Raw genomic sequence first — 18,454 nt, forward strand, 5'->3', positions numbered from 1 at the left:
GTGGCCTTATTGTTCCAAACTGTTCGATCCCATTGACGGGTGCGAAAATTGGGAGTTGAGGTGGATAAAAGAACAGTGCTGTCTCCTCCCTCAACAGTCACAGAATGGGAGGGCGTATCTACACAACAAGAAAGAGCTGACAATTGGGTCCTTGGAAGCACATTAATGCCTGTTTTCTAAGTGCATTTTCAACTAGACTATATATTTGACTAGTGATTTTCACAGCTGTCTCACCCATTTATCTCAGAGCATGTATTATTACAGTGACACTCCCCAAACTACAGCTTTTAGACAGGGCAAAACGGTATCGCTTTAAAACAAGTCTATATTTAAAAAGGTTGACGTAAAACCCAGTTTATTAAATGGTGGCAAACACCTTAAAAATCTATTATTAGACATATTAACAAATATGTGATAAAGCTAGTAGGCTGAAGGTTGACCGATGGGGAAGACCAAGTAAGCTCAGTATCTGGCATGATCTAAGTTTCAACCGTGTAAATGCATGTGGATTCATTATTTGGCAAACATTTGGGTCCAGAGCCTACCTGGAATCATTGGGTGCAAGGTGGGAATACACCCTGGAGGGGGCGCCAGTCCTTCACAGGGCAACACACACACTCACACCTACGGACACTTTTGAGTCGCCAATCCACATACCAATGTGTCTTTTCGGACTGTGGGAGGAAACCGGAGCACCCAGAGGAAACCCACGTGGACAAAGGGAGAACAAACCAACTCCTCACAGATAGTCACCCGGAGTGGGAATCAAACCCACAAACTCCAGGCCCTTGGAGCTGTGTGACACTACCTGCTGTGCCACCATGCCGCCCTTTTAAATTACTTATAAAACTTTATAAGTGTAGTCGTATTCCAAAGTAGTACAAGTAAAGTGGTTATCTAGGGGGAAGGGTAGAGGGAGGTGCTCTTCTACAGTCCCTGCAGATTTGTGGAATTGTAACCGATATTGGTCAGGACCACTCGCAATGAGTTGGGTCAAGAACAAAGGGTCTGGACATTTGGGTGGCATGAATAGAGATATTGCAGGGGGCAGGCACCTCCCTTTGCGCCTCCCACTGCGGACCCTCAGACACAAACAAATAGCTGGCGTGCGGTTACGGCCCAGGAGCCCACAAACCGGTAACACAATCTGTGGTTCGCCGGCCAAAAACAAGACATGCATCAGGAGAGAAAACATCCAGGTCTCAGTGCTCCACAGCAGAGCGTGCAAGAGTGGGCATTCAGAGGGGAGATGTTTGGGATGAGCTGGGGTAGTGTTTATGATCCAAAACTAGTCACCCAAAAGGAGTCAACTTTGGACACCAAACAACTCTTGGCTAAGGGGAATGAGAAGCTGCTTATTTATTTATTTATTTATTTATTTATTTATTTATTATAATAATAATTTATTAATTCATTTAATATTATTTTATTATTATTATTGTGTGTGTGTGTGTGTGCATGTGAAAAAAAAAAATCCCTTTAATTTCCCAGTTACCTTGAGCCATAACAAAAGCTCTGGTAAAAAACCAGGCCTAATATTGATGGAGACACATGCTGGGATTAAACAGTGAACCATTCATTTCTAAATGGCCCCTCAATCCCCATTTTAAGCCTGATGAATATCCCCCAACACGCACATGCTAACACACAGACACACACAGATCTATACACAAACACAGCCACCCACTGAGCTACTCATTCTGAAGCATCAGCATTCCTCAGCATCAGTTCTGCAATATCGTAGCACTAGTGCCATCCATAAAACTGCAGCCACACGCACGCATGTAGTGCACATACACATCAGCTCGTAATAAAGGAATGAACAAGAGAGAAGAGAGGAACAAAAGAAAGCAGGGAGAAGAAAAAAAAACATACAAAGGCCTCATTATTTGCATTTGCGTTGGCCGGCTTCCCCAAGGGAAACACAAGCCCTTCTCCACTGATTAACGAAACGAACGCCGCCAAATTACCCGAGCGTTTTGGGCACTGGCGGCAGCTCTCACAAAAACAGTGCAGGTTCACGCCAGGCCAAGCCTTTCGCGCTGCCGTCAGCAGAGTTAGAAGGTGCTCACTCTAATGGGCAGGGAAGCAGTAACTTTTAATAAGAAGCTAAACAAATCATTCAAATTAGCACTTAAAGATGAATGACGAGGGCGGGAGTTTTACGCGCCTGCTTTTGGGTCCACTCTGGGCCCAGAGCGGCCGGTGCAGAACAGGGAATATAACTAGAAGAGCACACCAGCACAAAGTCCCATAAAATGAGAGTAAAACACACACACACACAAACAAACAGAACAAGAAGTCACAAAATGTGAGCTCACACACATATACATGCATAAACACACACAAATGCGCACACACACACACGAAAAAAAACTAGGGACTTGTGTGGTTCAATGTGTCCAAAGATTTATGGCAGGAAACTTTTTTTTTAAGTGTTCCATATTTTTTTATCCCCTTAAATAAAATAAGTGAGGGGGCACGACAAAAGAAATGAGGTGCATGTGTTCGGGATGTGTATTTAGAGACATTTTAAAAGGGACGTGTTATGAAAAAAAAATCATTTTTTCAGTGGCGTGTGCTCGTTAATGTCAGGACCTGGAGCTCCTTCCAACCCACACACTGTGAAATTAAACAACCATGTCCCATTTCTGTGATCTGCCTAAGTCCAAAAACATGGGATAAGAGTTTTATCTGAATTTTGTTCTGGGACTTACACAGAGAAGGGGGTACTTCAAAGTTGTTCCACCTCCTCACCTGAGTCTGTTCAATCACAGCATGGGACTTGTGTTTATGTGACTGCATCAAGACGAGATTACGCCGAAAAAAAAAGGAACCCAATGAGCATTGAGGAATGTGTGCTGATTAAATTTGGCAGAAAAAAAAAACAAGAATGGATTAAAATAAAAGAGAACAAAGCAAAAGTGGCTAAAATCCAGTGTTTCTTTTCATGCCTCACTCCTGTGTAAGTAAAGTAAGTACAGGCATGTTCTCAGTCTGTGCATGGATGTTTAGCTGTGTTGTTTCATCCATGTGGTATTTTGACCAAAGAATGTCATTAAAACCCACTTGTAACAAACTGTTAGTTATTGGTATTACAGCACAGATATTCAAATACATGCTGCTGAGAATAAAACCAGTATTTGAGTGATTTCCTATGAGAAATTAGTTTAATTCTAGACCTAGGAGTACTCTAGATCTAAGAACATGGGTCCTTAAATGTACCTAAACTTTTGCCTCGGTAGCCCATGCAGCACGCTGTTTACTTATTTCCACTGAGAGAGTGAGATCTGAAGTGGAATCACGAGAAGCATGCAGACCTCCCTATAAAAGTTAGACGAAGAAAAGCCTACGTCGAGAGTTCGTCCAGACACTTGGCTCAGCGAGTACACACTGCTTCTCCGCCACAATTAACATGACACATCTGGGCATGAAAAATATCCACATCTTGTCAAAGAGGAGAACAGAACAGTGCTGTAAAAATGTGCTAAATGCCTTCTGAAACAGCCCCAGCCTTGATTAATGCCACAAAAGCCAAGCGTAGCTCTGGCAGTTCCAGCACGCATTACACACTGTTCCCTGCTTTTGGCAGGGCCTCAGCAAACTGCAACCATCTTCTCAAGTGGCGCGTTTAATTGAACGAGTGTAGGTTTTGGAAGACAAAAGTCTGGGGAGACCTGACACTGTCGGCAACAAGAGCAGGCAAAGCAACACAAAGCCCACAGCGCCAACCCTCTCTCTCTCTCTCTCTCTCTCTCTCTCTCTCTCTCTCTCTCTCTCTCTCTCTCTCTCTCTCTCTCTCTCTCTCTCTCTCTCTTGTAAAGGGACCAACTGTGGGAGGTATAAATGGTATAAAACACCAGTATGAAATTGTCCAGTGATGTGGAGAAACCTTATAAAATGATGAACAGGAAAAAGGTTCCGCCCTCAATGCCAATTAAACATGCACTACCATTCGGAAGTGGAATGTGATGCCCTGGTGCAGCTGCACATGATCTTAAGCTCGCCATAATCAATGCCAAGTGTCAGCCACAAGGGTAGAATATTTGCAGTGGCCAGCAGTGGTCAGCAATCTTTGCAGCGGTGGAACTCTAGGGGAATGATGATTCAACATCATTACCCCAGTAATGTTCTCAAGGCCGAATACCATCAAATGCTCCCAGCATTGTTCTGACTTACAGTGGACAGCCTTCTTTAAAGAAGAGACGCTTCAGTACCACAGTGCCATGAAGACACATACTCTTCTTGATTTCTACAAGAGCGTTTAAAGACTGTTAAGGACACATGCCTTGCATCTACACTCACTGACCATACAGGAGACATTTGTGGTTGCACGGTCACTGACTGTTGCCCTGTATACTTTCCTATCCCCATTTCACGCTCCTCTTCAATGGTCAAGACCCCCATAGGACCCCCACAGAGCGGATATGATTTGGGTGGTGGGACATTGAAACTGGTGCAGTGAAACTGGTGGCATGTTAGTGTGTGGCACGCTGGTACGAGTGGATCAGACACAGCAGTTGTTGCTGGAGTTTTATACCCTCAGTGTTACTGCTGCACTGAAAATAATCCGCTAGCTAAAAATGTCCACTGACGTGCAGTGTCTCCTGAAGGACTAGAGCACGATCACAAACCGTGCAGCGACAGATGAGCTACTGTATCTGTATCTGATGTGAACTCACCTCTGGCTTCTCACCTCTGTCATCTTCAAACAGAAATGTAAGCATTCAGACTGTCATTTTCTGGAATTGGAGAGTAGACTGGCAATGTTTTAGGCCTCTCTCTCTCTCTCTCTCTCTCTCTCTCTCTCTCTCTCTCTCTCTCTCTCTCTCTCTCTCTCTCTCTCTTTCTCTTTCTCTCTCTTTCCCTTTCTCTCTCTCTTTTGCCCAAAGTGTGTCACAAACTTCTTCTGATTTTCACACTGGCCCTCATACCAGAGCTCAGAGGTTCACATAAGGCTTTCCTTTATGTCACCTGCCAAGAACAACAAGTGCTCTCAGGCCCAACAACATGAAAGCTCCCCAGCATTGGAGGAAGGAGGGAGAGAGAGAGTGAGAGAGAGAGAGAGAGAGAGAGAGAGAGAGAGAGATAGAGAGAGAGAGGGAGAGAGAAAGACTGTACGCAACAAATGAAGAGAAGAAAAAAATAGAACAACACAGCCGTTTAAGATACAGAAAAAAGTAGGGGGCTAGAACGGGAAGGAAAACAGATTTTTCAAATAGTGTCAGGAGAAGCTGTGCAGAGATGGCGCCGCCAGGGACAATAACTGGAGAAAATTAAATAGGCCCCAGGCCCCAGTGCTTTGGCCCCTGAACACGAAGATCCCCTTTTTTCGTGCAAGCTTTTAATAGAGAAATCCTGAGCCCATTGCAGGGTTCTTGGCATCGAAGCATGATGATTCCACTCAAAGGCCTCCAATGGATCATCAGCCAAAATCAGAAGCCAGGACTATAAGCATTAGCATAAATCTACCTCACGGAATACGATAGGAACTTCTGACTGTACCTGGACATCTAGAGGGAAATGACAAGTGTTTTCAAGGGTGCAAGATATACTGGTATATAATGTGTGTTATTCAGTAATAAATGGGAAGATGATTTGTTATTAGAAACAGCCAACTTTAGAACTTCAGTCAAGAATACCTTAATAACTTGGCATGCTGTTTCGAGGTTTAAGCTAAGGTTAGGGATTTCCAGTTGGAGTGGGAAACGACAGCCTTGCACTTTGCATCAAATGTTCAAGCAAGTCAAAACCACCATATACTGCATATCCTAGCCAAACTTGCACAAGCCAAAATCTCTAATTTCACAAACACTGTTAACCTCCCAGGTAAATGCCCATTGCCAAATGAAGGGTTTGTGATCTGAATCAAGGAAGGAACCAGCAAAGTGTACATTTCTACAGCCATCCAGGACTTTAATTTCTACAAATACCACTGGGAAATGAAAATAGAAGGTTACCTCTAAGAACTTCAGGCCAAAAGTCATAGTAGACATTCCAAAAATGCCTCTGCACTTACCTAAACCTCTTACAAAGCATCGGCCAAATTAGTGCCCTTCGTTACGAAGAAAAATCCAACTGACTTCTTCTAAGTAAGACATGCAGAACGTGCCATTTATTGCATATGCTATTGCCTACCAGCACTTATGCCGAAACAAAACGAGAACAAGGTGTCCCACATGTTAGTGGTGTAAAGGCCAGGTACTAAACACGTCTTTGATTTTCAGGACGACGAGCTTGGCTGCATTTGATCAGTCGACACATGCCAAAGCCCCCCAGTGTGAAAATTACACTTCTGCAAACACCGGAGATCCCCTGCAATCTGAGAGACAATCACATGGCGGTATAGGAGCCCAGGAGCCACCTTAAGGAGATTTAATCACCCCAACTTCCTTTGCTTGTCATAAATACTTCCACGACAAGATGGACATGATTTCCTCGGGGCCTCCTTCTGACGGAGGGCTCACTTTAAAACTCTGTCTCAGTGTTCTGCATTAGTGCAAAGAATTTCAAACACAGCACATTTGATAAGGTCATGAAAGAGGGGAACAGGACAGGTGTGTGTGTGTGTGTGTGTGTGTGTATGTGTGTATGTATGTGTGTGTGCGTAAACTGACAGAAATGAGTTAAACTGGGAGAGGGTTTAAAATTATTGACAAAGTTACATTGAGGACTGAAATAAAAACACAAATTAAAACCCTGTGAAAACCATATTTAAAGCTAATTTGCATCTTCCAGCAACATTTCACAATCAGAAACGAAGTCAGAAGACATTGATCTTGTTGATTATCTGGTGAGGTAAGAGGGGGGTGGGGTCTCAAGATAATTTTGTGAATCTTCTTTTTTTTTCCCTGAATCCATTCCCAGAATTTTTAATCTGTGAATAAAATATATCTGGCATTTGTTAAACGTGTACTAATTACGTTTTTGTTACTAATTATGTCCACGTGAATTTCTGGCAAATGAAAAATGAGCCTTAAAACATCCCCTAACTCTAAAACTTACGTTTCGGACATTTAATGAATGGGCTAACTTTTTTAAAAGTCTTCTTGAGTAACCATCATCGTCCAGTCAAACTCTAGAATTGTCTGAGGTTTTTAAAGTGTTCTGACATTTTACAAGGGCATTTTTGTGACAGAAACTTAGGAACTGCAATGGTCTGTAGAGTAAGTATAACATCAATTTTATGATGTGTAAAATTCAATGCGAGGTCAATTATTGACTTTCAGTAGGAAGGTTTCCCTTCCACAAGTTTTTGCAAATTAAGAAAACGCACACACAAAAAAAAACTGGAAAGGTTTGTCTCTTGCTAAAGTGCAAATCCGCAAAAGAGGGATGAAAAGTTTTTCGAATAAACGATGAGGTTTCAGCTGGTTCGTACCTACTGCGCGTGTGACACAGCGCCCCCCAGAGCACCTGACTGACAGTGTCACCACAGGCTTTTAACAGACCTTCTCCCAATTTCACATCTCTCCTCTCCATGCTTTAGACAACTCTGTTATCACACCAGTGCCACCAGAGGGTCTTATTTTAGAGCATGTGTAGATGATTGTACTCATACAGCGCTCAGAAAAATCAGACACTACACAGCATTTAGTTACTATCTTCATTCAGAGAGAGGATACACAAGGTGAGGGTGGTGCTGTGGGTGGGGGTGGTGGTAGTTTTGGGAGCAGCTATGACCTTGATGTTAGAGAAGTCAGCTTGAGACCAGAGGGTTCAATTCCCAGTTCAATAACCGGTTCAATTGCTAGGACCGGCAAGAAAAAAAATAATTCATGGCTGAAGTGCCCTTCAGCAAGGCACCTAACTCCCAAACTGCTCCCCAGGCATCGAGGTGGTCGGCAGCCCCCTGCTCCGGTTGTGTGTGTATTCAATGCTCTTAGAATGTGTGTGAAGAATTGCTCACTAATGTGTGTTTGTGTGTTCACCTCCACGGATGGATCAAAATTTTCCCTAAAAACATTAAGGATAATGTCTATACAACAGAAACCACACAGATGTCCCAACAAATAAATATTAAATCAAGATCTTTTGATATAAAATGTATTTTTGATATTAGCAGCAGTGAAAAACCTACAGTTATCAATGAAAAAACTAGATACTAAAAGGTACCTTCAGGTCAACACTAATCTAGAAGCATTCCTTGATGTCATCCTATCTTAATAAAAGACTTCATTTCATAAGATAAGAACACTCTCAGCGAATCAAATAGTGGCCGTCTCCGACACTCTCCGACAGCTGTGAATGTACGAGAACCTTTAAGCATGCCATCTTCATCCACCGATCCATGTCCACACGTTACAGATTCATCTGTATTCTATTAGCGGTGGTGTGCTATCACACACTCAACAGCTTGGAGCTGGTGAACTCGATGATGTGTCATATGATGTCATTCGAGCTAGGCCATTTTACAGGCTCTAAATGACAAGTCAATGGGCTCAGCAATGCACTCGATGCATAAATATATGTTGATGACATGGCATGAAATGAGGTAACATGTCATCGCTATGGTGCTTACAGCCCATCGTTCAATCGCTGGCGGTGCTTTAAGTGTGATGGTACAATCTGTTTGCACCTATGACTCATGAGTAAGTGGAGCACTTACAGTGCTTAAGACTGAGAGAGCAGAGAGAGAGAAAGAGAGAGAGAGAGACATGTAAAGATGCTTGACACTATTTGAACTTCAGCTTGCACTATTTAAATGTAAATGAACACATTATGTATACCTGCTGTATACTGAGAACCTATGGTTCTGTTTGTTTGTACCACACACCCTTCTCAACTCCAACCTGACCCTGAAATATTGTAAAGGTATGCTCACCAGAAGAGTACAAACAAGACACTTGAGCTAGATTGATAATCCGATAGCACTTGATAAAGTGAAATTCTTTGGAGGCCATTGCTTTTGGAGATTTGATACCGTCCTGGAAAAATAACAGAGATGTACATCAGCACTTATGAGTCGGACAACAACAGAAACGCTAGCCTTTCGGGTAACGCAATCCACTGAGGCTTCTCGGACGAAAACAATAGTGTAACTGTTTTTAGGGACAGTGCGGTCAAGGTTGAGGGCAATCTTGGATGGATCGCAAAAAGTGCTGCTTGGAGTCTGACTGCGAATCACCTCAATGACAGACCAGTCCAGATTTCCACAAAATTGGACAGGTCACTCTTAAAGCCCAGAACCCACAGAGGAACAGATTTTTCCCAGTTGAGACAAGTTTCAGCAACAGCGATAAATCACTGGTAAAGGTTTTCCCAATACAACAGTTGCCCAGAACTTCAAGAAAAAGACAGCGAAAGGGATCAAGTCAGCCTTATGTCTGAAATGTGACAGAGGAGAAGAACTCCAGTGTTTCCACTGTCTCTCCTGCTGGGTCTCTGGTAAACAGGGATTACTGTGGTCAGCTATGACGTCAGACTAACGTAGCTCAGGGACATGGGTCAGGGCCCACCAATGGGGCGGAGGACTGCATCTCGCTTTAGCCGCCAAGCACCCTCTGTTCGTTCACATACACTCCACCCCAAACTCCCATCTCATCCTTGCCATACTGGATCCATTCGGCCATAGCCAAAGGGAGCTCCATGGGAAATCCATTTGACAGCTCCTAGAAAGGAAGGAGGAGAGCTCAGAGAGATCGAGAGAGCCCAGAGACTGTGGCCGTCCACATCTGCCGCCCTGGAAATGTGGTTTGCGTTAGGAAGATTATGCAAGGCCGGGCCCTAAAGGAAAAGGTGAAAATATATAAAGGCATTTTTTGTGAGGGCTGGTGCATCACAGCACAACCAAATCCAAGTAGAGGTCAAGTAGATTTTTTACTTCTAATTGGACAGATCACTTAGTAATAAGAAGTAGCAACATGCTTATTTAACACTTTACTGTCTTCACTTAATGCTATGATCACCTGATTTTCCACAGCACATTTTATGGTGATAATTAATGTTCTCTCTTTTCAAAGATGGCTCTAGGCCAGACTCTGACCTTCCCAGCATGCAAGAGGTCTCCAAACGTCCCTTCTCTTCCAGCTTACGAACAAATCTTGCAGGCTGACCCTAAGCTAAGCAACAACGGCACATTGTGTCAATTTCAATATCCGTGGCCCCAGATCTGAGATCAAAGCTGTCCAGTTTCACCAAGTCTGGATTAACCCCCTTCCCTTTAGGGTCATCAAGGGAAGAAATGACATATGTTTTAATTCCCCACTGCAAATTTGTTTTGGCACTGACTTGTTAACCAGGTTGTACTCTTGGCATGCTCATTTGAGGGGCAAAGACAACAGCAGAGGGGGCCAATGGATTTACTCATCAAAAACCCATTTGCCTTTTAATTTAGATTTACTTTACAAAGAGTACACATCCTAAAACATGCAAACCCAAAGCAAAAATTGTGATGAGTAGAAATGGAAAAAGCCAATCTGAAAGACTATTTGGCTTACTGATATTATGGCCAAATTAGGGCAAGGTTAGAGCAAGGTTCTTTAAAAATGGGTTTCCCACTTGTCTTGGCTTCTGCCACAGGGAGGTCCTGTCAGCTCAAGCAAAGTGCCTTCTGAAGGTAAGACTCAGGGAGAGGATTAGTGAATGGGACAGAGGTTTCTGAAGGCTAAGGTCAAACATCCCATAGGTCAACATCCATCTCATTGATTTACTTCCATATCCAGAAGCCTCAGTTCTGGCAGATTAGAACCAAAGCTCACTTTGCTTAAGAGCTCAGTGCTGCTAATGTCCTCCTTCATCATAAATGGCAAACACTTTGCTCATATAAGGCATCAAATGATGTCACGACTAAAAGCAGTGTATGGGGACTGTGGAACAAAATGTCTGTATTATTTGACCAAGGAATGTATTTGTTGCGTCCTATAGAGATGATATATGGCACACATGTCTTGTAGGACTCACAGTGTGAACAGAGGAAAATTGATTGTCAGTGGTTTAGATGCTGAGGCTTTTCATTTTTGTGGTCTTGCATAGTCCTGTGTGATTTCCTGATTCAGGTCAGAATAGAGGCGTGTGTTGTCCAGCTGGCAGCTCACATTAAAACCAATATCCACTCAGCATCTAAATGTAGTATAAAACTATTCATTAGCAACAATAACCACACATCAGAAATAACTGTCTCGTATTACGCACTACTACAAGTTTTGATGCAATTTGATCGACGCTGTAGGTCATGATCCTCCTGTAATATGTTTGAGGTAAAGGCAGTACTGGCCATCTAGCACTTCCATATTTTAATGTCCAGAGCAGTGGGTGGTAAACTAAACCATTAATTCCACAAACTCCTATAGTTCTCAAGTGGCCAGTACTGTAGCCTTGACCAGAATGGAAATCACATTCATTTCTACCATGGATCAGGATTCCAGTTTGAACAGGGTCTTGTTTCCACTGGATCCAGTCCTCAAGGCCTTTTTCTGCATGAATGACATCAAAACAAGTACTACAGGGTCCAGTTGCGACCCAGACCCTGGCCTTAATTGGAGACGACTTTAAGTCTAAGATCCCGGCCCAAACCCATGGTATCTGGCTGCAATAAGAGCATCCTCAATATGGCAGGCCTTGCTTACTGCCCAGTCAATGCCAGGCTCTGGGGTTAACTCGGCCAGTAGCTGCATACCTCTTTCTGCTGCCTTTGGATCCACTGCTACATTGACCATGAACAAGAAGAAGCAGCTGGAAGATGGGATATCAGTGCCTACCATGCAGATTTGCGCTGTCTAATTTGGATTGAATTATGTTCTTTTCATTCAGTTGTAAAATGTTCAAATCACCAGATGAAAGATATATTCCAAAGTCAACAAAATTCCGCTCTGAATTCCATTTTTTTGGCCATGAAGGCCTGAATACAGAGGCTTTCATAACAGCCAATTACCACAAACATCTTGAAGCAGTCAACACTGCAGACCCTAACTCCAAAGTTTACATCTAACACTCCTGAGAAAAAGGAATGAATCCAAAAACAAAAGAGTGCTGTAGGGAAAGGTTGCACGGGTGTGGGAAGGACTGTAAGGCACTATTAGTGGGGATATCCTGTAAATCTCAATATTCTGAGATATATCACTCAAAATGAAAATATTCTACCAATTTGTGACAATTCTCATTTTATCCCATGTTTTCAGACTTAGGAAGCCCATAGGAAACTGACTGCTCATGTGATTGTTAATTCCTTTATTGTGAAGGCTTATTATGTTTTATTATGAGAAACAATAATTGTAGCTTAACCACTCCTGTTGACTTCTTTTTGAGTTATAGAGGTGTGTAAGGTCCTCAACATTTGAAAGTGCTCTCTTAAGACCTTTTGTTCTGCAACTACTACACATTATTCAAATTTAGATGTAAGCTATCTAATGACAAAGGTGCTAAATTCAAATGTGGGCACATTTGTTAGAGTTGCATTTTGGCATTAATGTCTACTGAAAATCAAACCACACTAATACCACACAGAATTTAAAGGCAGCCAACTTACCTGTCCACATATCTCCGCGTTGCATCACTGAGGTCAATGCCCTGTTGAGCTTGAGTGAACGGAGGTTGGCGTAAGAGCCGGTAGCGAAGTGGCCCACAGTCCTCACACAGTGGGCAGTCCTGCTTGGACGTAAGCAAGGTAGCATCAATTTCCAGATGCTGCTCCATGGTGAAGAACTGGACACCATACACCTTCTCATCTATGTCCAGCTTGAGGGTCAGTGGTGTGTCGCAGTATACGTTACTAGGACCCAGAGAAATGTTGTGGCCACTAACAGTCAACATCATGATGTTGTGGATGGCAGGTAGAGCAGTTTCCTCGGGGGAACAGAAGGTGACCCAGACGGTGAGGGATTCAGGCACAACCGGGTAAGTAAACTCCAGCTGGAGCATACAACCCTGCAGGGGGCAGGGTGGGGGGACCAGACCCATGTCCACGCCATTGTGTGGGCTCCATGTTCGGACACTTGGCTCACATACCTGCTCTACATCTGGAGGACCTGGGAGATGAATAAAGGAATAGCTTGATGAAGAATTCTATCTGCCAAATAAATATTTGAGCATTTGATAAGCTGTATATCTGATGTTTGCCTAAGATCTGCAAGGTTACTTTAAATTATATAACAACCTACTTTGTTCTGACTGACCACATGTGCGTGGGGTGCAAGTGTCCAGTAAATATTACATTAGCCATGTAGATTCAGTGTAAACCCAAAGAACCCAGTGTCCTGACTGATATTAATGTCAAGACATGAGCAATATGATAGTACTCTAATAGTAGAACAGACTTCATTTCATAACCTTCTGTGCTAAAAACTAAGGAAGGATGTGTCTTCATTCCTAAATCCCTTGATTAAATGGAAGTCACAAGGCCATGAATGTGTTCATATCGGTTCTTAAAAGCATAGCTGTGAGGGCATATGTGTTTTCTGCTGATCCGGAAAAATGATGTAATTCCTTTTGATCCTGCATGAGTGGAACTAGTCTCAGCGCTTGCCAAAAGTCCGGCAAATATTTTCTCTTATTCAGCAAGGGATACAGAGTACATTTCACCTAATCATATTACACACAAAAGAATAATAACCCTTCGTTCCAGCAGCAGCATCCAAGCCATTGTTTTTCAAAACATTTTGCTTATTAAACCGATTCTATTCTTGTTGAAATATGTGGAGCACAAATCTCCACCACAGGATCCAATCCCTCTAACATATTGCATTAAGGGGTCATACATGAGATGCCAAAGCATTGCCTTTTTCCATATTAGTCCATGAAGCCTTGAGTGCCTTCCCCACAGCCAGATTTGCATGGGTTTAACTGTTTAGCATTAGGGTACATATGGGAATGTTATGGCCAACAAGTGCATTAGCAGGAGCAATATGTGGGGTCAGGAAAGACTAAGGCTAAGGAGTTGTAGTGGTGTGAGAACCAGGCTTCAGAGGGGCCCACTAAATGATCCCTGCCACAATTTGGCAGCCGACCAAGCCTCAGTGTGGCTAAATGACTTGTTTCAGGCATGAGGTTCCATAATCCAATAATGATGAGCTCTTTGTGTACATCTATATTTATTTATTTATTTGTTTTTATTAGTAGTATTATTACTAGTTTTCTTGTTCAACTTCTTTCATTTGCTCAAAAAATTACCTGGTAGAATACGCAAAAAAAATTAGCATGTATATTTTTTAAAATATTTATTTTCATTATAAGTTTTATATGAAAAATTATTTTTATATTGTATTTATTTGTATCTTTTATACCCACCCTCTGTTAACCCACAGTTTTTAAAAACTCAGCATAGAACTCAAGTTTTGCTTGTCCCTGAAATGAAAATGACAGCATTTTATGAAAGAATGCAAAAATAACCATGACATGTAATCCTATTTTGACTTCTCATGCAGAAATAATGTCTTATTGATTCACAAAAGACAACTGTGATATACCTTCAACAAAGTAAGCCAACATCTTTTTAGGATGCCATCAAATCCTCACCGTAGGGTAACAACTTGTTGGGGGTGTGGGGGGGGGCAACTCTGTATCAGTGCTCTTGTTCTCAGAAACAAGAGGGAGCAGGTTTATATATACCTATGGCTATATAGGGTTAAAAGGACAATGGAAATCGGATTAGTAAAGATGCAAAGATAGCAGCTGACAGGTGCTGACCAGCAGTAATATGTTTACAAATATATAGTCCATTGGCCCTCAATCAGCAGAAAAGCCAGTGACCAAAACTACCTGGGGATGGAACTGTCACAAGGTTCCTATAACTCTCCACCAGGTATCTACACCTCACCCACAGTCGTCCAGAAAGAGCAGCTTATTTGACCGAGAGTGACGTCCACGGTATTCATCACACAGTGAGAATGCCGAGCCACAGCAGACGTTGTGTTCTTCTGCTTTTCCTTTGTGCGAGTCCAAGCTGGCAATGGCAAAACCCATTTGCTAACCTCATTTCTGGGTAGTGCACAAAATTCCAGTGTTTAATCAACTGAGCCCTGAATTGGCTTTCCAGGCCACATCATCAACACTTTTATTATTCTAAGCATGTGTGTGGCCAGTGTAGAGCAAACTTTGAGTTGAAAAAAAGAAAAAAAGAAGAAAAGGACGAAAAAAAAAAAAAAAAAACAAAGATCCCGGACACTATGGGATTGTTTTTAGCCAGGGTTCGATTGTGCAAAGGATCTTTCACTAAGCATTATTTAACTACACCTCAAGAATGTGTGTGGGTGTGTGTGTGTGTGTGTGTGTGTGGGTGTGGGAGGGAGGGTTATTTCCTTATTTAAGCAATTACAAACTGTGCATAATATGTAATGACCATAATCACTAAGGTAGTCATTTCATAAGACAAATGACTGTCATTTGTTATGCGAATTGCTCCAAGGTGGACTAATAGCTCAGCTCCTTCAGGCGCTTTTGAGTCGGGGTTCAGTTGCCTCCACAGTGGTGGGCTTATTTTCAAGGTGACCCCAGAATTCGTACACAAATCAGGGCCTCACATTTTCACTTGATTAGCTAATCCCATAGCGGCATTAGCTTGTCTAGGAAACTGCTCATTCTAGGAAAAAGAAGTCGGGGAGAGGGGAGCAGAGTTGGACGTCATCCAGCTTAATTGCAGTGAGTTTAAGGTTGAGTGTTCATCTGTTCTCCCTGACCTCCCAGTATCATGTGGGAATGGGTCTGAGAGAAGGATTGTGAGAAGCGGCAGCTCGACTGGGGTATGGATAGCTAAATAATGAGGGAGCCGAAAGCATGCTAAGGCACGTAGTCTGGTTTTCGTGAAAGGTGGTGGCCTCTCGTTTCCTAGAAGCGGTCAACCAGCCTGGTGCTGACGCAACAGTTGCTCCATTGAGGCCCTGGCTCTCTGTGACCCTGCAACCCAAAGCAGTCAAATGAAATTATTCGTTTAACTAATTTTAAAGTCAACATTTTGCAGAGGGCGAATGTAATCATTTTTCAGAGGGTAGCTGCTGAATGTCTACAGGCTGGATTTCTAGACATTAAGACAGCAAAACAAAATGCGATAAGGATCAGTTCTTTTTGGCGAAAACCCATAAAACTTCAAGTTCCATTCTGCCATCATTTGCAGATAGAATGTCATCCAGGTTTCATAAAAAGCCATACAGAATCAACCACTGCCGATCCTGGTGATGCTGCAGACCCATTGGGAGTAGTGCATCCCCTGCCTCCTTAGGTGTGCAGTATGGTCAGTCTGTATCTGTTACCTGGCCTAAACAAATTAGAATGTAGTTTTCTCCTCCAAATGTGTTGAACTACAATGCCTTGACCCTTCCAGACTGGTAGTGATAATGCAAGACCTACAGAATCTAGTCACCCAAGAAAAACTCTTGCACATTTCAGTTTCTTCAAGAAACCAAAAAAAAATCCTGTTTCTACCGAGACAAGGAAGCCTTCTAGACACCTTCATTTCGTCTGATTCATCTGAGCACCATAACTTTATGAGGAAGTTGGGTGAGAACTTAGGAATGGTGCCCAGCTGTGAGACTTCAGTCATTTGGACCCGCTCCACTCTTCAGCGCCTCAGACAAACCACAAGCAAACACTGCTAAGGTACTACTGCCTGCTTACACGCCATCATTCAAAGCCAGCCTGGGTGATTAAAACAATGTCCAGATGCAGACTCGGTTACCCAGGCTCATATTGAGGGACCCTTTTCCATATGCTTTTCCTGGAAGTCTCCTATATTCCGGATCGTCTCTTTCGGCAAAACCTCTGAGGCCCCCTGGTTTAAATCAGAGGTGGTCGGGAGGTTTCTCTTCTCATGGATGTCACAAACCACTTTGCACTTCTCTGTGGCCTTAAGTACCTTGGGCCATTTCCACATGGTTTCCCCACTCCACAGTTTTTTTTTTTTTTTTACTCACTCACACTCTCACTCTCAAGCCCTCTCTCGTTCTTATTTTTTCCTCTTCTTCTTCTTCGCCAGACGTAATTCTCCTGGTTGTAAAGATTTACGAGGGTGGGTGCTCCCTCCTGCTCCATCCTGACTGAGCTGGCTTTGGGGTTTTGGGCCTTGGGGTTTAGGAAGGGACGGGGTGGTGGTGTAAGGACACGAGCCTCAAACACCTCATGGCCAACAAGTGAAAGAGCACCAGGTGCAAGGGGCAGAGGAGGAGATTTCTGGAGAGTGGCTTGTCGTACAAATGGCCGCTGGCCAAAAAACACAAAGGCATTTGGAAAATCTCTGAAATTTATTGGATTCTTTTTAGGAAATGATTCATTGTCACTGTTTCATATCACCATGGTACAAACTGACTGAAATGAAATCATCTTAAACCTAGTCCATATATCATCATTGTCAGAGCACGAAAATGGAAAAGTTTCCATAATACAGCAAGTATTCATTGTTGTTATATTATATATCATCATATTGGACCATTTCCATTGGTCTGTTTTTTCATGAAATTTTGTGATAATCAAAAGAACACCTGGTGTTTTTAAATCACATGTGGAAATAAATAAATAAATAAATAAATAATGCTCACACATACAAGGAATTAGGTTTAGGGTTTAGTAGCTCACAGTGCCTTAGGGTTGGGGTTTATCAACTTATTCATATGATCTAATGGTCATTCAATTCTGATCAATTTGCTTCAAATCACAAATATTGTGAGTAAATCTAAAGAGATTTGATATTTCTTTAATTGTGATATTTATAAGCCAAGTGTGCAGTTGGCACATAGCTCAACATCTAAAGACATACTTTATTAAATGTAGTGAAAATCAATAATGCTCCAAAATCTCAACATTCATGAAGGATCAATATATTTTGACATGACTATGAAGCAAGAAAAACAACATACAGTACAGGGCCTAACCAGCTGTGAGGGTCTTGGGGGCTTAAAGAGGACACACACACACACAACACACACATAAATACACGTGTGCGTAGGAGAGGGGCTGGAGGAGGGGGAGCCACTCGTCACTCGCGGGAAACCAGTTCAGGAGGAAAACAGGGAAGGGTTTATGCTCAGAGTACAGCGGCAAGTCTGGACATGCCTCTGTAACACACTGCTACAAACCAGGAGCGAGACAGCTCATATCCCTGCAGAAAATGATATCTTGGCAAGGGACAGCATCTTTACGTGGGAATCCAGTGATTTCTCACTGAGATGTACACAGTCAGTCATTCAGGGTGTTTTAGATTGGAAATGGTTTACTCTATTATTGGATTCTTTACAGCAGTAGTGAATGGAACCAGGGGGTTGCAATGTCTCCACAAATTCATCCATTTTGTTTCCCATGCAAAACCAGAAGCGAGCATTCTATCTTCTTTATTTTCATATCCAAAACATCTGTCGGCTCCCCTTTGTATTAGATTACGGTTTCTATGACTAGACATTTCCCAGAGTGATGTGATCTTATATTAAAATCCATTACAAGTTGTAGGCTCTTCCTTCTATATTACATTAATGATTTTGGAGATTTTGTTCCAATAGTGAAAACATACAATGTTAGTAAATGTTAAACCTGACCA

At 42.5% G+C, this 18,454-nt stretch overlaps 1 protein-coding gene across 1 annotated transcript in view; it reads right to left on the reverse strand.

Annotated features, from left to right (window-relative positions):
• The window catches only part of pappaa (pregnancy-associated plasma protein A, pappalysin 1a), a 115,922-nt gene that overhangs the window by 69,417 nt on the left and 28,051 nt on the right, over positions 1 to 18,454 (reverse strand). Inside the window, exon 8 of the mRNA XM_066660978.1 lies at positions 12,467 to 12,965. Coding sequence (XP_066517075.1) covers positions 12,467 to 12,965 — 499 coding nt within the window. The remainder of the gene's footprint in view (positions 1 to 12,466; positions 12,966 to 18,454) is intronic.

This window comes from Hoplias malabaricus, chromosome 2, assembly GCF_029633855.1.
Source record: "Hoplias malabaricus isolate fHopMal1 chromosome 2, fHopMal1.hap1, whole genome shotgun sequence".
Taxonomy (NCBI): domain Eukaryota; kingdom Metazoa; phylum Chordata; class Actinopteri; order Characiformes; family Erythrinidae; genus Hoplias; species Hoplias malabaricus.